The sequence below is a fragment of the Polyodon spathula genome, chromosome 1 (genome assembly GCF_017654505.1).
Source record: "Polyodon spathula isolate WHYD16114869_AA chromosome 1, ASM1765450v1, whole genome shotgun sequence".
In the NCBI taxonomy this organism is placed as follows: domain Eukaryota; kingdom Metazoa; phylum Chordata; class Actinopteri; order Acipenseriformes; family Polyodontidae; genus Polyodon; species Polyodon spathula.
Window position 1 is genome coordinate 12,176,170 of NC_054534.1, and position 26,615 is coordinate 12,202,784.

The 26,615-nt window shown below is 35.6% G+C and overlaps 1 protein-coding gene across 2 annotated transcripts; it reads left to right on the plus strand.

Annotated features, from left to right (window-relative positions):
* The first annotated feature begins 17 nt into the window (after nucleotides 1-17).
* On the plus strand, nucleotides 18-25,883 carry LOC121314249 (ATP-dependent RNA helicase DHX29-like). Of its 2 annotated transcripts, none has more exons than XM_041247301.1 (27): nucleotides 18-548; nucleotides 781-860; nucleotides 1,421-1,534; nucleotides 2,197-2,326; nucleotides 3,963-4,099; nucleotides 4,536-4,673; nucleotides 5,919-6,045; nucleotides 7,383-7,538; nucleotides 10,591-10,759; nucleotides 10,972-11,095; nucleotides 11,456-12,064; nucleotides 13,088-13,231; nucleotides 13,572-13,748; nucleotides 13,872-14,012; nucleotides 14,279-14,423; nucleotides 16,368-16,488; nucleotides 16,667-16,751; nucleotides 17,514-17,602; nucleotides 17,812-17,940; nucleotides 18,361-18,436; nucleotides 18,865-19,089; nucleotides 19,674-19,810; nucleotides 21,725-21,815; nucleotides 23,110-23,415; nucleotides 23,920-24,051; nucleotides 24,663-24,759; nucleotides 25,017-25,883. In XM_041247301.1, the coding sequence occupies exons 1-27, from the start codon at nucleotides 368-370 to the stop codon at nucleotides 25,070-25,072; spliced, it is 4,116 nt and encodes a 1,371-aa protein (XP_041103235.1). In that variant the 5' UTR covers nucleotides 18-367; the 3' UTR covers nucleotides 25,073-25,883. The 2 variants fall into 2 exon arrangements, with proteins under 2 accessions (XP_041103235.1, XP_041103244.1); XM_041247310.1 differs by having other exon boundaries at nucleotides 4,539-4,673.
* The last annotated feature ends 732 nt before the right edge of the window (nucleotides 25,884-26,615 follow it).

Sequence of the window (26,615 nt, forward strand, 5' to 3'; positions counted from 1 at the left end):
GACATTTGAACTGTTTTTGCAAATTGTGGTGACGTGCTAGAGCGCAAGTGTTTGGGTTTTAAAATGACAAATAAATTATGAAATTGATAGATGTTTCATATCAAAATTGAAACAGTGAAAACAGATTTGTTTTTAGCACCTGTCTCTATTTCAAACTCAAAAGAATGTAACTTGCAATGTAGCTTGTTTAAAAAAAAAAAAAAAAAAAACAACGCAATGCCTGTGAGTAAAATGCATAGGGGAGTGTTTTTTGTTTTCTTGCTGTGTGCAATATAGTAGAACCTGTAACGCTACATAACGTTAAAGTACGCTATCGTTTAATATTGTTGAAAGTTAGTCGATAATACGTGTTATCAGATTCACAGTAATGGGAGGAAAGAAGAAGAAATCCCAAGCTCAGCCAGCGGCATCCCCGGCAGCACCAGCCGCAGCCACAAGCAGCGTTGGAAGTAATGATGCTGCAGGAGGTACCGCCGCATCACTGAACAACAAGAAGAATCCAAGGCAACCTTCAACCAAATCTGCCGCAAAAGACATTAAAGCAAAAGGTATACAGCGTTTTATGTTTAATCTAAATCTTATTAGCACAGTTTTACATACTTATGTGGAATCGGTTCCATTGATCTTTGTAATGGTTGTTCTACATTGTGCCAGTGCTAAATGTTTGAACGTGTCACGTTACTGCTTTAGTGACAACGTTTTTGATCCTATGTAATGTCATACAGCACTTTGAAAATGTGTATTGTGTATTCCCATATGTGTTCCCATTTTCTCTTATAGGTCCAAAGACTTACAGCTTCACTAATGCACCTCCAACAGACCCAGGGACTGCTTCCAATCTAGACAAATCTATTCTGAAGGTACTGTAAATGTGTCTGTCATGAATGGATAACCAAGTCAGTAGCATACATATACCCACCACCTCTGTAAATACTGCCACAGTAACTCTCTGTGATGAAACAGTAGATGACCATGACTTACATCCACATTATTTACATGTGAAGAGTGACATAACTGTAGTAACCAGTTGTTTTAAAAAAGCTTAGAATACAGTGCAGATAGCACACAACCATGTAGTCAGCTTGGATCAGTTTTGATGGTTTTAAAATATTTAGATCAAGTAACGTACATATGTTTTGTTTGATTTTATTATACTTTACTATCTGCTGTTATCTGTATTATTATATTTTATAATGTCATAACCTGTAATGTGATATTTTATAGTGCAATGTTTTGTACAGTGATAACTTGTAACAGTTATAAGCTGCCCTGGATAAGGGCATCTGCTAATAAATATAGAAATAAATAATATTTGCCATATTAGATACCTAGTTTACTTAAAACATTTGCTACATTAAAAGTTCATATGCCTTTAATGTGCATCAGTAAGTAATTCTACCCTGCCCCTTCTGTTTTAAAGGTGGTGATTCAAAGTAACTTGGAGCAAAGAATAATACATCTGATCAATGACTATAAGAAACAGCATGGAGACAAGGGGTCCATATCTGGAAGACTGACTGCCAAAAAACTGCTGGTGTGATTAACTTGTTTGAATTGTGTGGTTTTCTTTAATTATTCAGTTATTGATTGACATTTTTGATATCCCTGACTGGGGTTCATATCAAAATGAGTGTGTTATATATTCTGAAATCCTTCTGATCAACGAAGCCTTTTCGATTTTCACTGTCCTCCTTAAGTGATGTATTTGAGGCCATTTAAAATAATATCCTGGTTTATCATCACCTGGTGCAAACATAGTGCTGCTTTATCAGTTCATTTTAATATTGATCTAATGTGTATGAGATTATTTGGTGCAGCTATATTGAGAACCATTTTAAACTTTGTAAAATAAATAAATATAAATATTAATTAATATATTTTACTGTTGGTGTTTGTAGTGTATTTATTGTAAATTCCTCTACCAAGTATAAAATGTCATGTATCATTTGATGTAGTCAGCTAATTGCCATTTGTAAGGTCATTAAAAATTAAATGAATTTTGCCTATGAATGACTTGGCATTGTGTACAATTTTAATGGAATTGCTCGTTTTGAATTTTCTGTTGTTTTTTTATGCACATTACTCTTCTCTGAAACTTTTTATATCTTGTGTCTGTTAATGTTGCCCACTACATACAATACATTAATGATTCAGTTCTTAGATACTGTGTTTATTTTCTTTCACTTCTTTGTGTAGGACCTGTACATGGCTTTACAAGGGTTTTCGTTCAAGCCTGAGCACATTGAAGAAGCTATGAAAAACACAGTTTTATATGGTGGCGATCTACATTCAGCCCTGGATTGGCTTTGCTTAAACCTTCGGGATGGTGAGAATACTCTACCCATTCGTTTAAGTATTTGTCCATATGTATAGAAATTATTGTAAGAAGACATTTGTGTATGTGCAGTTCATTGTACATTTTTTAGGTAAGCGGCTAAACCGTAGCATAAATCAATTTTCTAAGAGTAGCGCATGTTTATGGTTCAATTCTGCACAAGAACCTGTTACTCCTACTGCAATCAGAGCGTGTTAGAAATATGTTAAATATATTGGAAGTAGCACTAAAATGGGTGTTCTCTCCGTTTGTGTGCATACACTTAACTTATTTTTTTTACATGTACCTAGAAAGCCTATTATGCAATTAAGAATGAACATGTTAAGTTATGTGGGGAATTTGCATGATATGTAGGCTCTTGTCTATGGGTAGTTTATGAAAGTTTAAGTTTATGAAAATACTTTTAGAATATCTATATATATAATATATATATATATATATATATATATATATAGATAGTATTATATATATATCTATATATATATAACCACTTATCCATAGGTGAACTTTAGCAGTGTGAAATTTACTAGGAATATTCTTGAGTTATTGTTTGTTTCTGAGTAAATAGGGCTACAACCCAATTTGTCCTTATATATGAACTTACATTTTTACATACTGTTGGAGCATTGTGAACCAATAATCTTCAGTACAGTGTTAATTTTAACTAGATACATTTTTTATGTAAATATATTTGTTTAAAAAAAAAAAAAAAAAACTTCAAAATACATTTCAATATAGCAGATGTTGCATCTTTGCAATTATAATTCCAGTTCTGTAATTAAGTCATTAAATTTAAAGCCTACACCTGTTTTCTGGAACCTTAGTTAGACTGTTACACTATCATTAAGGCTGTATTTATTTATTTATTTATTTTTAACAATTATCACATTTTGGTGAAATTAACCCATTGCTTTGTACTATGCAGTTTCTAGTGAAAATTCCCATTTCTGAAAGAACAATCTATATACATATTTTGTATCACTTAAAATAAATACAGCCAATGTCTGCCTTGTTGATGCACTACTGTACCTGTTACACTGCAGTTCGGAATCTGGCAGCCAGTTTAGGTTGCTATCGGTAAGTGATTGAACACACACTGCATAGAGCTACACGATTTCTTAAATGTCTTCAACGAAAAAGACACCAGCTGCATCAAAGATCAGAAATATTTCTGCTAAAGGTCGCTCTGTCCAGAACAAGAAAAGGATATTTCACGTGTCTGTTGTTATTTTTACATTTATTTGTTTCTGTTTTTATTTTGTTTCATAATTCACTGATGGTGAAACTAGAATGCCTTTAAACGGTGGACAGAAAAAACAAAATATTTTACAATTTAGTATTTGCTGTTTTTTAGATAAGCATTAAAAACATTTAGAAACATTTGTTTTCTGAAAACAATTTTGAATGTGACAACGCAATTTTTAGACTGTGAAATAAGCCATTTTTACTGTGAAAAAAGTATAGCCCTGACTATTATTTATATTATTATATTATTTTTATCATTTTACCTTTTATTGTTTGGAAGATAGTGTCAGTACATTTTCTCTACATTTGCCTGAAGAAGATAACCCAACATTTTTTTTTGCAATACTTTAACTAATTTTTAAATCATTTCATATTTTCAAAGATGAACTTCCGGAAGGCTTTAGTCAAAAAATGCAGGAGGAAGAAAAGATCACAAAGTCACAGTTTCAACCACCTACTGAAAAGAAGGAACTTTCACATTCAGAGATCAAGAGAGTCGACGAGAAACCTGAGGCAAAGGTACTACAAAATGCATATCCACAGCAAAGCCCTATAAACTGTAAACACTCAACTTTCATATTCACAAAGAGCGTGCTCATTTGCATGCTTCTGGAATTCGGAAGCTGTTTGAAGTGTGTTGTTAGGTTAGAATATATAAAGGAATGTTGGTAACAAATGTTTACTAACTTTATTAACATTATTACTGATCCCTCTTTTTATTGTGCTGCGGATGCCATCTTTCCTCTCAATTATATGCCATCTACAATCCAATCTGCATCTAGGATTTTATGTCAAATGTTTTGTACAATTGGCATTTACTGTATACCTTTTCTCCCATCTGTCAAATAGGAAAAATTTGAAATAAATTTCAAGTTAATGAGAAGGTAAGAACGTGGATTTTAAAACCATGGGTAACACTTATTTGTATAATTCTAGTTAAGGATATTTACTTTAGCAGGCAAGTGTCAAAGAGGAGAAGGTGAACATGAAAGAGTGGATACTACGCTATGCTGAACAAGAGAGTGAAAAAGAAGATAGAGAGGAGCCATGTGAATATAAAAGGAGCCCTGAGCAGGAAGAGAGTTTTGATCCAGTAAGTTACCTGGCAGTTTTATGTTAATCTTTTTATCAACCCCCCCCCCCCCCCCCCCCCCCCCGCCCCCATTCATATATGTGTACCTGGACAAACCCCAAGGACTTACTAAATGTGAACCCTAGAATGACTCCAGCTTCATAACTGACGTATTCTGAATGTAGAACTAAGGAACGAAGTAATTGGACCCTTGCTTATCTTCCACTGATCTTTCCCAGCTGTCATTTATGTACAAAAACATGCTATGATTAGGTTTTTAAAATAGTATCTTTATATATATAATATATATATATATATATATATATATATATATATATATATATATATATATATATATATATATATATATTTGGTTTCTTTTTAATTGCTCGATCATTCATCTTTGACCATGACACGCTTGAGTGACTATGACTGAAGCATATTGGACACTGGCTATGGAGTGATTTCAGCTGTTGAATTACAAGCTCAAATAAAACCAAGAAAGAAAATCACAGAAAAAAATAACAATATGCCACGTCTGTCAAGAGAGCAGTGCCTTCGTGCAATCGGCATGTTGGAGGCAGCATACTGTTGCTCGCCGGCTTGGGTGCTCACAGCCAGCAATTTCAAACCTGGCGAGATGATATAACCAGACACACTCTGTCAATGACAGGCTACGACTTGGGAGACAAAGAGTCACAACACCTGCCCAAGACCGACAGATCATTTTGCAGCATAATCATGATGTCAGTTGTTAAAAAGTCACTGCACCTGCTCTAAAACAGTTTGTCATTTTTCAATCACTTCTGGTGAATTTTGTCCATGTGATAAGTTTCTTTTGAAGCTCAAATGTAAGTGAAACGTTTCTTTTGATGCTAAAATGTAAGTGATATGTTTCTTTTGACGCTCCAATATAAGTGATATGTTTCTTTTGATGCTCAAATATAAATAATACATGTCTTTTGATGCTTTATTATATATTATAACATGATTTGTATTGTAAATAAGAATAATGAAAACTTAACTTTTTATCTTCAAGATTATTATTATTATTATTATTATTATTATTATTATTATTATTATTATTATTATTATTATTATTAGTTGTAGTATTGTTTTTCTGACTGTCTGTTTCCATTTTTATTATTATTTGTTCCCACAAAGTTCTTTGAGTCTTAGTCACAGTTCATCATATGCTTTCTTTGACTGGAAGGTCTGGACTCCCTTGTTTCTGCCTCATGGTGCCTGTCCCTTTGTGTTGCACAGAATGATCGTTACTTGCGGCTCACGGCTCAGCTGTTAGATGCAAAAGACTTGGCAGTTTCCTCGAAACAGAAAAAGGACAAGCTGGGGCAAAGGACTGCTCAAGACAGAATTAGGATAATACAGCAGGGTAAGCCTGACACAGCTGAAATCATTTTACAAGCGTTTGCAGGTCTGGGTTTAGATCTTTGTCTTTGGTTTTGTTCACATTGGGTACTTTGTAAACAGTCTCAGTTCAGTTCCTTTGGTTTGAAACAGGGAAGCAGTTTACTTGCTATTCATATTTAACTGGAAGAAAATGTACTGAGTTTGTTTGGGTGGAAAATGGAGTTAGTTTCTTTGGTTAATTTCCATGTTATTTCAGGACTAAGTTAATTGTGTTCACATATCAACTTGCAAGTGAACTTGGTTAGTTTTTTTATGATTAGTGGACTGGGTGTTCACACTGTCTGCAATGCATCTTGGTATCTTTTTAAGATGGCAGTGTTTGGGGGATTATTCTGTTTTTTGTCAGCATGAGTTTCAGTGTTTTCAGTTTTTTTTAAATCTTTTTATTGCTTTGGAAGCAAGCACTGGAAGAAAGTACAGGAGCTGGAAGGAGGACATTCTCTTTGTCAAGTTCCATCTGGATTTTGGTGTCCGACCAAATTTCTAAGTCCCCTTATTTCTTTCACTGTCCATATTGTTCCCCACAACATTTTTTAAGAGATTTTATACTTAAAATGTTTGCAGAATACCAGACACAATGAAATGCTGCCAACCTAGTATACAATGAAATAACCTCCAATATCTCTACAAATGTCGGTGTATGGATTGTTTCCTGTTTGCAAGCACACTGAATTCCCCTGTTGTTCATATTGAAGTTTAGCAAGTGAACTGAACTCAGTTAATTTGCCAAACAAACTAAGACTGCCTCTTTGTTTCATTTGCAAAGTGAACTTTGTTATTCACACTACACTCCAAACTAACCGAACTGTACTGAGTGCGTGAACAAAGCCTTTATCCGTAACTCATTTCAACAGTGAGGTAACAGTTTTGCATGGTTCACCGCATGAGTAGTTATACACAACACAGTCCGAAGTAACTGGTCCCTCTTTCATTGTGTTGAGAGCAACAAGCAGAGGTAGTGTCTCAGACTCTACACTATAGTTAAGATGTATAGGGTTCAAAAAATGTTAAACAGAGACAAACACATGTTAATCAGACAAGTCTAGTATTTAATACAAAAGTTTGGGGAGTACAGTGTATAACACACAACCTGTCACTTAATTAATTAACCTGTAACCTATAACTACAACCAGCGTGTTTATGCTTATTTAACCCAGTCTTATTTCCTATATAGCTTGGCAACACACCTTCTAAGTGGGTCTGCGGCAAGATTTAAATGTATAGTTAATTTAGTACATTCATTCTCATTTGCTTTACTTGTTCTTATGCTATTCTAATCATCTTTTTTTCTCATTCCAGAGATGAAACCGTTGGAAGCACATCCTATGTTTAATCCCACCATAAAATATGCAGAGTCCCCAAAAGAAGCCAAGAAGCCTGTTGTACCTCCTGCGGACAATGGTGCTCTAAACTTTGATTTATTTCAGAAAGCTGCAGTACCTACGGAAGAGAAAGGTGAGCAAAAGAAACAGCTTAGTGGGGAATTTGCTTAGAACAGCACCTTATTATTGGTCAGAGCTGTACTTTTGTGTGAAAATGTGTAGTAAAATCAAAACAACACATACACCTTGTTTGTATTTTTCCCCAGATTGGATTACCTTTTATAATAAAATATTGAAAGAAAAAGCACAACGTTCACCTGACCAGTCTACACCCCCTTTCAAAATTTTCACCTTTTGTGCCTTATAGCCTGGAATTAAAATAGTTTTTCTTTTTTCATTTATCTACACTTCCTGCACCACAAGTTCCAAGTGAAAAAATTATTCTAGAAATTTGTAGTAAATTAATTAAAAATAAAAACTGAAATAGTTTGGTTGGATAAGTGTCCACCCACCTTGTAATAGCGATCCTAAATTAGCTCAGGTCTAACCAATCGCCTTCTAAATCACACACCAAGTTAAGTGGCCTCCGCCCATGTTAAATTGTAGTGATCCTCATGATTTCAGGATAGATTCAGCAGTTCCTGTAGGTTCCCTCTGCTGGGTAGTGTATTTCAAAGCAAAGACTCAACCATGAGCACCAAGGCACCAAGGACTCTGGGACAAAGCTGTTGAAAGGCACAGATCAGGGGATGGGTATAAAAAAAAAAAATCAAAGGCCTTGAATATCCCTTGGAGCACGGTAAGACGATTTTTAAGACGTGGAAGGTGTATGGCACCACTAAGACCCTGCCTAGATCAGGCCGTCCCTCCAAACTGGATGACCGAGCGAGGAGCAGACTGATCAGAGAGGCTACCAAGAGGCCAGTGGCAACTTTGCAAGAGCTACAGGCTTTTATGGCCAAGACTGGTCAAAGTGTGCATGTGACAACAATATCCCAAGCACTCCACAAATCTGGCCTGTATGGTAGGGTGGTAAGAAGGAAGCCATTACTCAAGAAAGCCCACCTTGAATCCCATTTGATGTATGCAAAAAAACACTTAGGAGATTCTGTAGCCATGTGGCAAAACTCACAGCTGTATTGCTGCCAAAGGTGCTTCCACCAAGTATTAACTCAGAGGGGTGGAGGCTTATCCAATTATGATCTTTCAGTTTTGTATTTTTTATATATATTTTTCTCAATAAAAACTTTTTTCCCCTTAACAGTGTGGAGTATGGTGTGTAGATAAGTGGGGGAAAAAAAATCCTCATTTAAATGCATGAAACTCTGAGGCACTCACACAACAAAATGTGAAAAAAAATTCAAAGGGGTGTAGACTTTCTATAGGCACTGTGTTTATATGTATGTATGTGTTTGGAAGCATTTACGTATACTTCATAATTCAGAAAAAATTAAATAAGTATTTGCAAATACACTGGTAGTGACTTTTAGAAGGGATGCAAATTTTGCTGACATTTTGATCCACAGTAAACAAACTGATCATAGACACACTGAAGGACATGAAGACCTGTAAGAGCATAGGTAAAGGGTGAGAATATATTTGTAACAGTAAAAGTGAAAATAGAGAAAATAGATATTCAATCATAAGAAACTTGTCATGCAAAACTAGCAAACTTGTTCATGGTATATTTTGCCAAAAATGTAACAATTAAATATGTAGGCGAGACAGACAGGTACAACATTATATAAAATAATACAAAATCACCTATTAAACATAAATAAAAAAGTAAATGAACCAATAGTTCAACACTTTGCAAAAAATGAACATTTCGTGAATGACCTACAATTTGTAGTTTTAGAAAAAATAAAATTAGATCACGTACAATATAAAAGAGTAAAGGAAAATAAGTTGATACATAGACTCAATGCCATGGTGCCTGAAAGTTTAAATAGGAAGGAATAGTACATTGTTACGTCATTAATGTAGTAAACAACACATTAATGGATTTAATTAGAAATAAGTGAGTGTAGTTACCATGGTATCAAAAGCCTGGAAGCACATCCATCTGCGGCAAATAAAAACCGCTTACCACAAAAGATCGATCATTATCCTCTATATCAGTGGTTGGCAAATGGCAGCCCATGGAAGCCTCCTTGGCAGGGCTGTATGAAGGACTGAGCAAGAGCGGAACTTCATTTTAATATTACCGCAAGGGGGCTGTCTTGATTCCCCGTAAGACCTTCATTTCTTGCAGTAAGCAGAAAAGTAAGTGATTTGCAATATCGATTCCAAAGTACAGATCATACCCTGTTTATTATCATGATTCTTCAAAAACCACTCACCATGCACCATTGGTTCTTCAAAAAATTAGCTGTCTTAACATTTTCTCACAAACCCGCTTATTGTCATGTTTTGTGCCGCCTGTTAAATGCTGCGTGGCCAGGCTTTACTAAGTAACCACAGTATATAATTCATTTCCAACACAACTGACAACCAATAATCATTTCGGCTGATAAATTGACATTTTGTGCAGCCTGTCAAATGCTTTGTGGGCGGTCTTAACAGGATACAGTTCAGTTACAAAACACCAACGTCAAATGGCACTTTCCTACATAGACAGGAATGCAAAATAACATAAACCAAAAATTTTAATGTAGCATACATTTTTATTTTAAATGCTCCACTGCATTATGACAAATTTAATGAGAAAAATAGCACATTCCTTCTGCGATCAGCTTTAGAACACCAGGTGTGATAGTCGTGATGACGATACGTAGGCAGTCCTCCAAAGATTCTTGTGTCTGCCTGTTTCTTGCATCTGTTTTATTGCATTCATTGTGGAATAAGCCAATTTGCATGCGTCCAATATTAACCAATTTACAAAACTTTTTTGTCTTGTTGAAGGCTTTTTTCTAAATCAGGTTTGAAGTTCATGAAACCTTTGCCCACTGTTTGAGAGGGCTAACTTTTCCAAGCACTGTTTAGAAACACTTCAAGAAGCAATCCCTAAAAGAAGCATTCGTCAAAATAGTCCTTAAAGTTTTGTGAGTAAGGTCCATTGTATTTGTTTTTAGGAAAGGTATTGCAGTTCATTTAAACTGGAGAAGAAAAAGCTGTGTTTACATTTTATTAGCTTGTAGTGTTTCCATTCAATAGATGCATTTAATAATTGCTTTGCATTACAGTAAACAAGGAGAAGGAGCCCAAGGATATAAGAAACTTTGACTATGCTGCTCGAAGCTGGACTGGCAAGACTCCCAAACAGTTTCTAATTGACTGGTGCAGGAAGAATCTTCCCAAAAGTCCACAACCTTCATTTGAAAAGGTTCCTGCTGGCAGACACTGGAGATGCAGGTACTGTTTGTGTGCTCCAGTTTCCTTACAATTCAAAAGTAAATGATTTATCAGTAGTGTTCATTGTTCCATTAGCTAAAGGTATGTTAGCAGCCAACTTATTGATTTCCTAAATCACTGGTCCTTATTCAGAAAAGTGCAATTTACCACGTAAAAAGACATTTATGTGGTAAATTGCTAATTGACTTTTCATATTAACATCTTTCTTTCAGAGTTCGGGTTAACAAGTTAGAAGATGGCATATTGGAAGTATGCCCTACAATCCTTACTGAAGACAGTATGCAGGCCCAGCATTTGGCGGCAACTTTGGCACTTTATACCCTGGTTAAGGGCCAGGTAAGTTTGCAGCCCTATTTAAGATACAGACTTTATATTTCCAGTGTTATGGAACCACACTGGGTAAAATGTTACAAGAAGTTTGACTCTGACCTTCTTTTATATAGCTTTTTGTATAAAAATAAAAATGTACTTGTAATGAATGTGGCATTTCAAACCTTATGCTTTTTTTAAATGATTTTTTCAGTAAAAGAAGACTATGTTTATTTGACATGAAGTCTGGTACTTTCTAGAATTTCAGTTTTCCAGAAACATCTGTAAATCTTTTTGTCATAATGCCTAGTCCCTGAATTTTTGCATTTTGGTTTTCCTTTGATGTTTAAAAATGCATTTGTGTGCTTCATTTCCATTGTTTTTCAGTCAGTGCATCAGTTGCTTCCTCCAACCTACAGGGATGTCTGGCTGGAATGGAAAGACAATGAGAAGAAGAAGGAAGAACAAACCAAAATTGAAACCAACAAACCCCGTGATCAGTTCATCACCAAGCTGCTTAACAAGCTGAAGCAGCAACAACAGCAGCAGCAGCAGCTATCCCAGGATGCATCGAAGGCTGTGGATGAGCCAGGGGAATCCTGGGAAGACCTGATCACAGACGAGGACTTCAGCAAAATATCTGTCCACCACGAGAAACCAGATGACCTTGAATCGTCCAGGGCGCTGCTCAGGAAGCTGCAGTCCTCTGCCTTGTTTCAGAGGCTGCTTAGGGAAAGAGAGCAGCTGCCAGTGTTTCAGCACAGAGACAGGGTCCTGGAGGCTATTAGAAGGAACCGTGTAGTGGTGGTGGCGGGTGAGACAGGTAGTGGGAAGAGCACTCAGGTACCTCAGTTTATCTTGGAGGAGCTGCTGACAGGCAGTTTGAGCTCACAGAAATGCAGAATAGTCTGCACTCAGCCCCGCAGGATCTCCGCAATGAGTCTAGCTGTCAGGGTGTCTGAGGAGCTTGGCTGTGAAGAGGGGCCAGGGGCAAGAGTAAGTTATTATGTTGCAGAAAAGTGTATCAGTTTACATTTAATGTGTGTGTGTGTCTCTTTTTTAAACCTCCATGTTTCTTATTGGAAAACACCAGTTGGGTATAAGGGGATTGATCTGTAAACTATATCTAGTGTTCTGCATTTTCGGTTTTTGGCTTTAAAAAATAAGCCTGGCAATGTTTTGGAGTTTATTTTACATGTATAAAATAGGGATAAAATCAGTAATAAATAGTTTTAAATTGAAACATCTGTAAAAATTGTGGGGAAAAAAATCTCAGTATACACACTTTACATGGGAATATGATGCGTAGCAGTTCTGGTTTCTGATTAAGTTTAATGTACCTGGGATGTCTGATGAAGCAGAATCTGTGCAACTCGAGGCCAAATGCATTTTCCCATGTCAGCTGGTACTTTGCGAACGTTTGGGCAATCGCTGTGCTGACGGAAATAGTATCTACAGTGGGTATGAACATGACATCAGCACAAAACAAGTATCCAATCTTCATCCAATAAAAATATTATATTTTTGTGTAAGTATTTAAATTTAGTTTTTGATCAAGCTTGTAGTTACCACGCTCAGCAATTGCCACAATAAGCAGACTTTCAGATTGGCCAACATAATCAGATGATAATGTGTTTGTGAAGTGACAGAGAACCACAGTTGAATGTTATTTGATCCCCTGACATCTTAATGTCTGCTGTTTCCTAGGATACAGTGAAGGGCTGCTTTTTACAATGTCAAGTCAAAATAAAACCGTATTTTAATCAAAATATTGTGTATTTCTTAGAAAATAGTACCAAAAAATATTGAATAAACAAAAATCAGGTATAAATCAGTAAAAACAGACCTAAATTATAAAAATAATCCCGGAATTTTTCTGTAAAATTTGGAATAAAGCGGAAATGCAGAACGCTGACCATATCATGTTAGATTACTGTACCCAGGGCTAAAACATTTTGGTAAGATGATAAGGCATTGTTGTATTTATATTATGTTACTATATTACAAACTTGTTTTCAGAATTCGTTGTGCGGTTATCAGATAAGAATGGAGACTAAAGCTGGAGATTCTACGCGGTTGCTCTATTGCACCACTGGAGTTCTTCTCAGGAAATTGCAACAGGATGGGCTTCTTGATCGTGTCTCGCATGTCATTGTGGATGAGGTGGGTAAAAAACAAGGAATCTTGGAGGGAAAACTATGTCTTTATGATGTTAGCTCCTACCTCGTAGACCCTACTTTTCAGCATACAAAAGGCTTTCAATATCATCCAGCATTAATTTTTTGCCCAATATTGGTGTAATACCATAACCATGGCTACAGTAATCCAACAGTAGTAAAGACAGTGTAATCCAGTTACTTATGTTTTTAGGTGTTGTGAGTCTGATTTCAAAGTAGCTTGTTTAGCGATTGTCTAAGAGGTATTTGTTGCTGACATATTCTACTAAAGGAAAGGTGTTGAAAAGAAATCACCCAGCTTGTTAAGTTTTGTTTCTACTCTTCAGGTTCATGAGCGCAGCGTCCAGTCAGATTTCCTGCTGATAATCCTGAAGGAGATTCTGCGCAAGCGCTCTGACCTCCACTTGATTTTAATGAGTGCTACAGTTGACTGCGACAAGTTTTCAAACTATTTTGGCCGATGCCCAGTTGTGAGAATTCCGGGCAGAACATTTCCTGTAGAGGTAAGAAAATAACACTTAAAATAGTTTGTGTTGGAGAAAATGCAATGCCTAGTATTACATGTGTGGGTGTGTGTTTGCTTGCTTGCACGGAAATAAACAGCATCCTATTCTTTATTTTGGCAGGTTTACAACCTTGAAGATGTGGTAGAGGAAACCGGTTATGTTTTGGAGCAAGACTCTGATTATAGTCAAAAATTTCTTGAAGAGGAAGAAGAAATCAATGTGAATGTCACTGGAAAGGGAGGGAAAACTCAGATACACCAGGTAATGACTAACCATGAGATGAAAATCTTGTGTTTGTGTGTGATGTTAGCAACAAATATATACTAATAAAACATAATAATAATAATTCTCAGCAAAGCCAAACGTGAGTTCCTGTGAGTTTTTGTCGACCATTTAAAATCACTGTAACACACAGAAAATATAAACAGGATTTTAACACAATGCATTCATAAACGGTTGCTAGTTGTTGCTGTAGCTATCTGACTTAAAAAGTGCATGTCCTTTCTTTCTTCAACACCTTGCATCAGGAGTTTATTGTTAAAGACACTGGGCCTGTCTGGGATTTGGGATCAGACCTGCAAAACTACAGCAGCCGCACATGTCGTGCTGTTCAATACATGAACCCAAACAAGATCAACATGGATCTCATCTTGGATCTGCTAGATTTCTTAGGTATGTAAATGAAGAACGTATTAAAAACTTGAAAAAACTAGGCATAAAAACCTTTCTTAGCTCCATTTATTCTGTATCGACAGCTAAGAAAACCTTTGTTATCACTGGCACTTAAGAAAAAGAGTCCTTAGTCAAAAACAAACAAAGGTTTTATAGTATATAATAGCCTTTCATACAACTAGCTGATAGAATTAATAACACTATAAGTATTTCATTGCAGGACTGTTTTAAGAGTATTTGAACAAATGTTTTTGAAAACACAATAACCATGTGTGTGTGTATATTTAGAAATAAATATCTATAAATATATGTATAGCATATAAATATATATACAAACCACTGTTTCAACAGGCTACCATGTTTGTCAGTTTATTCCTGTTTATTCCTGTCTATTTATATATACATATTATTCTTAATATCACCGACATTTTACTTAACGTACTAAAAGCGGTGAGCCGGGTTGCTTAGCAACCGGTGTAGGTGGTCGTAGAGAAACTGCCGCGCAGTTTCCTTTTACAGTCGTTCAGGTTTCATCACCAGCCAGATATAAAAAATGTCCTACTCTCCTCTATCTAAAAATCAACTATCCTGCCACAAATAAAGACAGGAATACACTACAGAATGGCCTTTAATTAAAACAAGTGAAATCTCTGACTCGCATGCCTACTGTGAATATTGCTGGACTGACCTCTCGGTGAAACACGGTGACGTCACGATTGTATCATTCATCTAGGTACAAAAAAACATCAACAATTTTCAAAATCTGTTGGAAATCATAAATCTGTGTGTGAATTTGTGGTGAATACAATCGAAGATAATGCAGTGATAAAGGCAGAGATACTATTTACAAACTTTATTGTTGAGCACAATCTTTCAATTGCTGTTTTGGATCATATCGGTCCACTTTGCAAAGCAGCATTTCCGGACTCAAACATCGCCAGCAAGTATGGATCAGGTCTCACAAACACCACTCCCATACACCACTTTGTATTAATTAGAATCAGTCATTCTTGACAATACTACCATAGCAATCAATCAATCTTTTAAATCATTATTTTCATTATTAATGATTCAACAAAAATTGAACTTATGGTTGTTGACTAACTGTGTGGCTGAATTTGTTGTGTTGCTTATAAAATTTATTAGTACATTGTGTATTTTTGAAATGTAAGCCTTATCCAGATTATTAAATAGTATGTATTATTTGAATGATTGTCAGTGTCCTGCTTTTTTTTTTAATCTATTTTCTATGTAGTTATTGTTATTTATTAATTAATCCAAGTATAACATTCCAGTCAGTTACGACAATATGAAAAATTGTATGTTACATGCTGTAATAAATGTAAATTTAAGGACTCTTAACTAAATTGTAGAAAAGTACCTGATCAAGGACAAAACCTTCCACTGTCTGCCATCAGCAAAGAAAGTGTAAAATGCAGTTCCCATTCAGGTTCACAGGTGACACCTGTATTTTGATCCATGATTGAATTTGCCTTTTTTTGTAAATGTTCAATTATCAATATTTGGAGGTTGAATATTTCAGTCCAGATTTGGTTCTTCCTTAGATGATTTCATTTTAATTTGAAGGTGCTAGCAGTACCTGATCATGAAAAAAGTAAATAAATCAATAGCGCCTCACTGCGATCTCCGGGTAATTTTTTTTACTGGTCAGGTGCTACTGTTTTTTATGGCAAGTGCTACTATTTTCCGCTTTCAGAACTTGGCATCTGTGGAATATGTGCCTCACTGATTGTTGCCTCAGAAATGACTTAAGTGAAGCTGGGGTAGACATGTCAATAATGGGTCTTGGCTACAAAGGCATCTAGAAAATGCAGCGTTTATATATTTCACAATAGATATTGGAGCAATGTATTTAAACAAGTATTTGCAACATGTGGCAGTGCTTTCTAATATTTTGCCCAATGTTTTTGCTTGACGTTCTAGATAAGAGTCCACAGTATAGAGCAGTGGATGGAGCTGTGCTGGTTTTCCTGCCTGGACTGGCACATATACAGCAACTGTATGACCTCTTGTCTACAGACAAGAGGTTCCGGGTGAAAGATAGGTACATTTTATGTGCTGTTTTATGTTTAGCTGTGATGCCAATAGCAAATTGTGTTTTTCAAATGTTGTACTTTACAGTAAGGTTTTTTTTATGTTTTATAAAAGGAAATTGCAGATACTGTTCACCTGAAAAAAATCTGTTTAGTTGTATTGAGACTGTATTTTGCTTTGCTTTGCAGATATAAATTGGTTGCCTTGCACTCCACACTTTCATCAAAAGATCAGGCAGCAGCGTTTACAGTGCCCCCTCCTGGTATTAGAAAGGTACTTTCTGGGAATACACACAATTAGTTCGGCTGTTTTGAGTAGGAGTATTGTATTTTCCTGTTTTCCTCTACAGGTCTGCAGTGTTGTAGAGATAAGTTTCTGATAGAGATTGGCTAAGCTTTATATAAAAAATAATTAAAAAAAAAAATGAAGATCAACATTTAATTGACTCTCTTGGTAAAAAGATAACAAAAATGTTATAATTACTAAATTATTATTATTGTTCCTTTGCACCAGCAAAGTTGTCTGGTGTTAGTGTTTCTATTTAGTTTTTTGGTTTCTGTTTGTAAATTAAGATAATACAAGTGCTAGAACAAAAAGTTTTAAATTAAGTCTTAATTGTAACCTTCCGTGTGGTTCAGGGGGCTCAGACTCCTCACTCCTGTTCTGTCCCTCTGATTTCCTCCATCCTCCCTGCCTCCTCCACTGTGCTGTGCCACATCTGCAACAGTCTCCCTCTGAGGGCAAGTGAAGCTCATTCCCCAGCCTTAGAGGCCAAGCTGTGACGGCCTCAGCCTCCGCGAGGAAGAGTTCTACGCAAGCCAAGGGGAGACCCTGTCCTCTTTTTCTAAGTTACAACCACTGTCCTCCCATTTCAATTCCTGAGCTTCCACACAGCCTTTGCTCCTGTCCCCTGAATTTGTGTATAGATGGAAGTGGGTTAAAGAAACTCTCTTTCACTGGAAGAAGTTTGATTGGTATGCAGATGGGCACTATAATTATTTACTGAAGGTGACATAATGTTCTAATTCCTTTCAGATTGTTTTGGCTACAAACATTGCAGAAACGGGCGTCACAATCCCTGATGTTGTCTTTGTGATAGACACTGGAAAGATCAAGGAGAACAGGTATATATTATGCAGTGTAATAAAGCTGCTGGTACCTGCATTATTGGTTAACCTGTTCATTTACACATATGATTGATATATGTTGTACTCTTAACATCAAAGGTCAAAGATTATAAATATTTAATTAGGGGCACTCTTTTGAGATTATCATCACTGTGTTATTATGTGGTATTTACTGACATGTTTCCTGGTCTGCCTCAATTTTCTAGGTACCGTGAAAGTAGCCAGATGAGTTCCTTGGTGGAGACCTTCATCAGTAAAGCTAGCGCTCTTCAGCGGCAGGGCAGGGCTGGGCGTGTCAGGGAAGGGGTTTGTTTCCGCTTGTTCACCAAGGAAAGGTAAATCTGTTTCCACACCGAATCAGAAATTAAAATACACATATGGGAGTACAAAAGCAATATCCATAAAATGTGGTAATATAAGTAAATACAGCAAGCATAAATTCTACCAGATTCTGTCAATAAACAAAAACAAACCACACACACACACACGCACATACTATACACAGCAACAACAACAGTATGACAGGGCAGAAGCCCTGCACAGGTAAATGGTGTGGTTTTTGAAGTTGTGTGAATTCAAATACATCATTTTTATTTACACAGCTTTTTAGAAACCACACCATTTACCTATGCAGGGGTTCTGACCTGTCACAACACATGTAACACTGCCAAGATTAATCATGTAACTGGCTTAAGGTGATTTAAATTCAGTACTTGTAAATCTTGCATATCAAATGTTTGTTTGTATTTTTACAGGTATAGAAGCTTTAGCGATTACTCAGACCCAGAAATTCTACGAGTGCCTTTAGAAGAGCTTTGTCTGCATATCATGGTAGCGTTTCTTTACATCCCATTCAATGATTATTGAGATGTAGAGCACATGTAGCCTATGGTGGCTTTGGTTGAGATTCCTGTATTTATATTGTGCAGTATGGTATTGATAGTAATGTCAACCCAGAATCTCTTTGCTTTTATCATTAAAGTCTAAGTTATTAAGGTTATAACTACCTGACTTTCACAAATTTGAAATAAGATACTTAACAGTACTGTGACAAGCCTTGAAATTAAAAGCACTATAAAAATATAATTATTGTTCTTGTTGCTCAGGCAGCACTACAAATATCTTCATAATTCAGAATTGTTCCAATTATATAACTGCGGCCTTGTTATATATTAGCATTATAGCTCTGTTATATTAATGCAACATTTTCATATTAAAAAAAAAATGAAAATACATTCTGGCATTTTCTTCCCTTGCAGAAGTGTGAATATGGCTCTCCAGAAGATTTCCTCTCCAGAGCTCTGGATCCTCCTCAGCCCCAAGTTGTCAGCAACGCTATGAACCTGCTGAGGAGGATTGGGGCCTGTGAGCTGGACCGCCCCAAACTCACTCCACTGGGACAGCACCTTGCAACCCTGCCAGTCAATGTCAAAATAGGGAAAATGCTGGTCTTCGGGGCTATATTTGGCTGTTTAGAACCAATTGTAAGTACTTTTTATGTTTGAAACCAATTTGTACCAAAATGTGTGTTTAATTTTAAGCAGTGTTGATATAACTTCTAACATTTTCTAAGAGGTACCAAAATAAATGTTTATAGATTTATAATTTGTGCTGCATTTAATTTACCTTATATTGTCCCATTTGCATTAATAGTTATTAATTTGAGTTTAAAATGTTAAAACATTTAAACCCAAAACGAAAATGATCTGTATTACTAAGCGCTCACTCTTTGTTTTGCTATCTGACTTGCACATCAAAAAAAAAAAAAAAACCTTAAATATTGAAAAGAATGAATTTGTCAATGGCCCTAAAACAGTAAAGTATAGTACATGTATAATTTACTGTCAACATGGCTTAACCATTAAGTAACGAAATTAGTGAATTGTCAAATAGTGAAATAATGAAGAAGCACTGTGTTATTAAGATTATTGTCTTAGTAAGGTTTGCTTTTATTCTGTGTGTTATTTGTCTTGTTTGAAACAAGACAAGGTACTGTATTTGACTGTGTATATTCATATCAGTACAGCTGGCACCGGTTAAAATGTTCATTGATACATATATTTTACAGGCAGTTATAGCAGCAGCAATTTCAGAAAAGTCCCCCTTTGCTACACCAATGAATAGAAAAGATGAGGCAAACCTGGCAAAGGCAGCCTTGGCTTTGTCCAATTCGGATCACCTGACCATTTACAATGCCTACAAAGGGTAGGTTCTGTATGCTTTGTCATTACCAGTCACATAGCTTTATGGTATAAATCATTCTTATCTTCTATAAGTAACGACTACCAGTCCAGTGGAACGGGATATCGGGGGAGGAGTTTCTCTAAAATTCAATAAAAACAATACTTAAATTAATGAAATAATGTTAAGTACAGCTTTACAACACTAAATATAGACCCATAATCTTTTTTACACAGCACACCAAGAAAATAACCCTTTGTTAAGCTCTATATCTGAAAACAAACTTGAACTGTCTAGAAATTACCAGCGTGGGTTTATTGTCTTTTAAACGCAAGCTTACTATGGGTGTTGGCTGCCTTACCAGAAGACAACTACAGATAGCAAACAATTAGTATGTTTTCGTGACAAAGTGTTTTCTGAAAACTAATTTTTTCAGATTTTCTGATTTTCTTAAAACGTCACTTTTCTGTGTTTTAAATGATTAACTATAGAAAATCTAATTAGAATTCAACCGTATGCATGGATTGAAGTTTTCGGGAAACGCAGGATATTTTTGCATGCAAAATACTGTAGTAGCCCAAGTATGATTTGAAGACAAGCCATTTCTGCAATAGAATGGAGACCAATCCAACCTTTATCGAAGTGTTAGGTGTTAAATTCAAAGATTACTATCCTATACCTCTATTCAGATTCCCCACAATGTGCAATCATTCTTTCCAACAGCTCACACTGTACTATATTACCTGTTTCCTTTGCAGACATTATTTTAAATTATCATGTCATTTTAAAGCTGGAAAACATTTGCTGCTTCAGTATGGGCTATTAACAAATACATACAGACTTTAACAAAAGTATTACTTTATCCATAACTAGACAAATGGATGCCTACAGACTGACTGCAGATTATTTTCTAAAACCACGTGCAGGAGAAAAGGGTCAAAGTGTGCACATGTGCAGTATGCTATTTCAATAGGTTTTCCGAAAAGTGTGTTTACATGATATACATTTTGTTATTTTTCTGAAAACTTTGTTTATGTGATTTTTGATATCGGAATTAGTTTTCCAAAAAATATCGTAATTCTTATGCTCATGTAAACGCACTGAATGACACAGATTTACAAATTTTTGCACCAGATGCGAAGTGTATACTTATTTATGTATTTATTTTTTTAAATTAAATGTAAACCTGCTAATCAAGCACCATGATTAACATTCTATGTTTCTTGTACCCAGTTAAATGTATGTTTAAATTTGAGTTGATAATATTGATAACAAGCTTTAATAAACCTGGACCAGATGGTCCAATACAGGTATGTAGTAATAAGCATAAATAGGGGTACAGCTGTGACCAAAAGTTTTGCATCACCTTGTAGACTTAACTTATTTTACTTCAAAAAGTCGAATGAAACCTGCTGACTAATGTTACGTTGACAAATTGATTACATACCGCTTTGTAGTTTTCCATATACTTAACAAAAAACTGAAAAAAATTGAAAAATGTGAGATTCTGAAATCTAACATGAAGTACTGTACTCATAGCTTCCGGTAGACTTTTGCAATCTCATTTTGTAATTTAATTGATTACATGATGTTAAATAAAAGATTTAAATTATGTTCATGAATTTATTTTATTTTATTTTTTGAATTCTCTCAATCCTAAAATTGTAGGTGATACAAAACTTTTGGCTTTAGGTGTTCCACTCCATTAAGCTACTTTCTTCAGTGTGGAAAGGTTTTTTTTTTGTTTTTTTTTTCGCATTTTTTTATTCAGGAATATGTCCATTCACAGGTGTTTGCTTTGGCTTCAGACTGGAATGTTCCAGGTTTTTAAAAAACAAATTTACTTCTCAGTAAAGTTTGATTTTACAAAGTGTCTCATAAATTGTAAGAGTTATAAAATTTTTTTTTAAAAAAGCTATCTTTTCTATCCAATTCCAGGTGGAAGAATGCATGCAGTGAGGGGTCTCGTGCTGAAGTGGCATACTGTAGGAAGCACTTTCTGAACAGGACAGCACTTTTGACAATTGAGGTTTGCAGTTGCTGCTTACTTTCTACTATATATACATAACTTTATTTTCTTTTAGAAAGCTGCAAAAATTGAATTTAAACTTGTTGTAAGAGCTATCAAATATTGTGTTGCATGTTCACTGTTTATCCTTTTAAAATATGTTTTCTATTAAAACAGCCATAACTTTAAAAGCGAAATCAAAATTCTACTTCAAAACTTAGAAAATAATTACAGTAGACAAATGTTTTGACAAGTGCCGCCTTCATGATATATTTCATTTCTTTCTCTTTTTAATATCCTGCAATGTGTGTGAATTATGTATTGCTGTTTCTGCCTAGGTCATTATTTGAAATGTTTGCTAAATATTCCAGAACTCTGCACGAGATTGACTGTGAGATGTGGAAGCATATCAGTGTTGCACAGGCTTCACTGTACAATGCTTCATCTACATTATGGACAGCAGAGCACAGCGCGATGCCTATATGCTTCCCCCACCTCACTTCCTCTCAAGCAAAATAGTTAGAGTAGTTCATAAGCATGGCAAATTAGGATCTAAGCAAACAACTGTACATAATAAAGGATATCCTACAGGAAAGAAATTAAATAGTATTAACTTTAATTCAAGGGCTCTCTCTAAGGTAAGGGATTTAAATACTAAACCCATTTTAAAAGGTCCAGTTCTTCACTACTCTTTCTACATAAAGAAAACTTCTTTCAAAAAGCGAGCAGTGTGCAAAGACATTGCTACCGGCTAGCAGCGATTTTTGTGGACCTAGATAGAGAATACACTTTGAACAAGTTTACTTGTTTTTTCATTTTTTTTTAAATTAATGTTGTTTTTTTTTTATGAATGCAGAAATTACAATACAAACAAGGGAACTTATGTTGGCATTTATATTTACAAAATCAATAATGTGCGTAAAATATTCAAAATGAATAAAACACATCAATATTACGATTAATAATATAATTGTAATAAATAACAAAATACTTGCTGTTAAAAGGCTCATAAGTCAGTTGGTTAAATTCTCTTGTTCACTTCAACACAGTAAGTTAACCTTTTTATATGTATTAGTAATAGTAGTACATACTTGCAATTTATTATAGAAACTGAAAACTGAGGCATTTGAGTGTTATTTTTAATAACTGAAAATAACAGATTTTGCCAAATAATAATAAAATCCGAAAAAACACGTCTGAACTCAACAAAAAATAAAATCCGAAAAATTCAAGCCCTAGTAATACCATATTGCCTCAGCTTTCAACTGAATTGCCTGGATGATGAAAACGATGTGTTTGGTGTGTGTCTGCACAGGATGTAAAACAGGAGCTGATGAAGATGGTTGAAGTAGTGGGCTTCTCATCTCCCAAATCGAAGTCCAGAGATCAGCCTGCCGACTGGTTAAAGGAGCAGCTGTCTCCCAATGAGATCTCACTGTTGAACGCCGTGTTGACGGCTGGACTTTATGACAACATTGGAAAGATTATCTACACCCCGTCCGTCGATGTCACTGAGAAAGCTGCCTGCACTGTAGAGACTGCGCAAGGCAAAGCCCAGGTCCATCCTTCTTCTGTCAACAGATTCCTGCAGACCTACGGTTGGCTGCTTTATCAGGAGAAGGTAAGACCCCCACTCTACTGGGACCTGTTTCATGGTGCTGGCTTGTTAATTGCCTTTCTCAGTGATGCAAAGCATGGCTACCCTGTGGTGGGACAGTAAAAGCACTGAGATATTCGACACTCCACTCAAAAGGACTGGTTGTGCCTAGGTATGCCCCTCTAGAATGTCTTGGCTATCATTTTTGCATGACTTAATGGCCATGCCCCCAGCGAAGGGGACAGAGTGGAGGCGGTTGAACATGTACGCATATATGCGTCTATTTGGAGAACAGCTTGTCCAATTGCAATTAATCTTGGTGAGGAAGTTGCTCAAGGTAATCTTTTTTCATGTTACTGATAGCTCTAATTGTGTATTTACAGCCAATGCAGAGGATCAGTGTCACTAATATGCTAGTTTTAAAAGAGTTTTGAACATAAAAACACAAGGCATTTTAAGTGCAGGAAAACATTCCTTCCAGTTCCACATTTCTTTTCCCCCTTTGCATACATTCCTGTGTGTTTGCAGGTAAAGTATGCCAAGGTGTACGTTCGGGACACCACACTGATATCCCCCTTCCCCATCCTGCTGTTTGGATGGGACATTGACGTGCAGCATCGAGAGAGACTCCTTTCTGTGGATAGTTGGATCCAGTTTCAGGTCAGGAAATACTTATCTTTAATGGGGAAAAGTAATGTGTTTCAACATTAATTATATGTGAAGGTTTTTGGAACTGTAGTTGGCATGCTTTATAATCAGAACAGACATCTAAAGTTATAATAATTAAAGTTGAAAGTCTGTGTTTTGTGCATTAAACAAAGAAATATTTTCATGTAAACATCAATGCAAGAACATCATAAAACAATACCTTTCTGTTTAGCACTGAGTGAAATTATTTTTTCTTTCAATACATTTGCCATTGACCCTTATCATTTTTCTGTAGAACATTTCAGTTTCCAGAAAATGTTCAGCTTATTTCAGGTGACATGTTCGGCTTATTTCAGGTGATTTTTCATCCATTAATTCTATAGCCACTGGACTCTTAAGGACAGGGTGTGAGCTGCTTGTCTCTGAGTAATCCTTTTACTCACTAATTTAGTTATTTAGGAACTGGAGAGTCATGTCTTTGAAACTGTGTTGGCACGTGCCTCTTATTGGATTACACCATGCATGCTATTCAACTGTCCACTGCAGCTCTTTGGAAATCTAGCAAGCAGAATGTTTCTCTTGTATCTTCTCTTGACTGTTGTTACCCATCATTACATTTTCAGGCACCTGTGAGAATTGGAGTCATCTTTAAACAGTTAAGAGCATTGATAGACACAGTCCTTCAGCAGAAACTTGAAAATCCCAAAATGTCTGTTGAAGGTAATATTTTTTTTTTTTTTTTTGTTTGTTTGTTTAATTACAGTTGTAATTTTAGAATATGTTATTAATATTTTTCTATCAGTTTCGTTTTCAGTTGGTACTGTACAGTTAATTGGTTTAGCTATTGCATGCAAGTTCATTGTTCACTGTTTCTGATTGCTGGATTGTCACGCTGCCATCGTTTGTTTTTCTTCTATCTGAGTCTTTGGTTTGCTAACAGATATCCAAACTATTTCCTTGTGCTTTCCTTATTTCAGATAACAAGACCATACAGCTTATAACTGAACTGATTAAAAGTGAAAATGTCCTGTGATGACCATGCTGAGCTTGATGCTGCAGAGTTTTGAGAAAAAGCATGACGCCGTAAATCACAACTTTCTTTAAAACATTCAGAATATACTGAGTATGTGTTGCATGTTTTTCTTCAAAACCTTGCCAAAGTCACAGTGAAAAATAGTAGCGTTTAGTATGTTGTAACTGCCTTCTGTGGTGCATTCACTGTAGCAGAAAACTAAATAAACCACAGGTATTCAGTATGTGGGCTTACTATTGCCATAAAAAGTACCATTCATGGTAATGATGGTATACTTAATTATTATCATTGCACCATTCTTTATTATTCTACCATTTGTTATTATTTTTAATGGATTTTGACTGTTTTTGGTATAAGGCTCTACAGTTGACAGAAAATGGATTAAAAGAGCAAAGACCAAAACATTGTTCTAGAATTAATGATGGTATCTTATGTAGAAGGAATGTATGCAATATACCCATCTGAAATACTGCTTAGATGTCTATCTGTTTTTCTTCATGTCAGTTAAATGGGTGTCAAACCATGACACTTGGTGAGGCCCTCTTATATTCCTTTAAACAACTTGGCTGCTTCTGCTGCGAAAGAGTCTAGGCTGTAGTATGCTTTACTGTCCTAATCCGTGATGAATCCAGAATTCATTAATTACTGACCAGAATGCAAGGTGCTTCTCTCTTAAGAACAGCATATGGTATACAAGTGATATGGTCATCAAGGACTTTAAAGATGTGCCTCACTTTATAACTTTGCAACTGGTCATCACACATATATATATATATATATATATATATATATATATATATATATATATATATATATATATATATATATATATATATATAAACAAAAAAAAACTAAAAAGGTTTTTCTAATCTAATTCAACTTTTCTTGGCTCCTCAATAATAAGTGATGTTTACCCAGAGTATTGGGTTAGGTGCAGCTAAGAGCACATTTGAGTAAAGTGGAACCCATTCAGAATTCTAGTGATTTTCTGTCATCCAGGTTATCTTCCCTGTTACTCCATATCAGCTCCCACTAAATTTCAGGTAATCCTGCCCTTATCCTTCAAGTTTCCATTAAGAGTATGTTGAGAGCAACAGCAAAATAGACTCTCAAAACAAGGCCAAAACATAGTACTAAATCCCAGGATCTTGGGTGTATCCAGTATGAAAAACAAAAAGGGGGTTTTAAACCATGGTAAAAAATTACTAAAGAGCTAAAGGACAGGTTTAGACTGTGCTGTCTTTGGATGGTGGGACCCAAGCCATGCTAGAACAGTACAGACTGGCCATTGCAGAACCTCTAGCCCCCATTACACTAAGGCCACAGAATAGCCTTATACTTTTAAAAAGTCAGCAAGATGTGATAACTGAAACCACTGAACAGGGTAAAAGTTATCAAAGTACAGAAATTGATGTTTAACATTAAACTGCCTACTCAACTCTAACTATAGTGGTGCTACCACACATATATACACACACACATACAGACATTTCTTAGCGATTCTTTCTCCATTGGACTGGAATGTACAACCAGTATCTTCTAT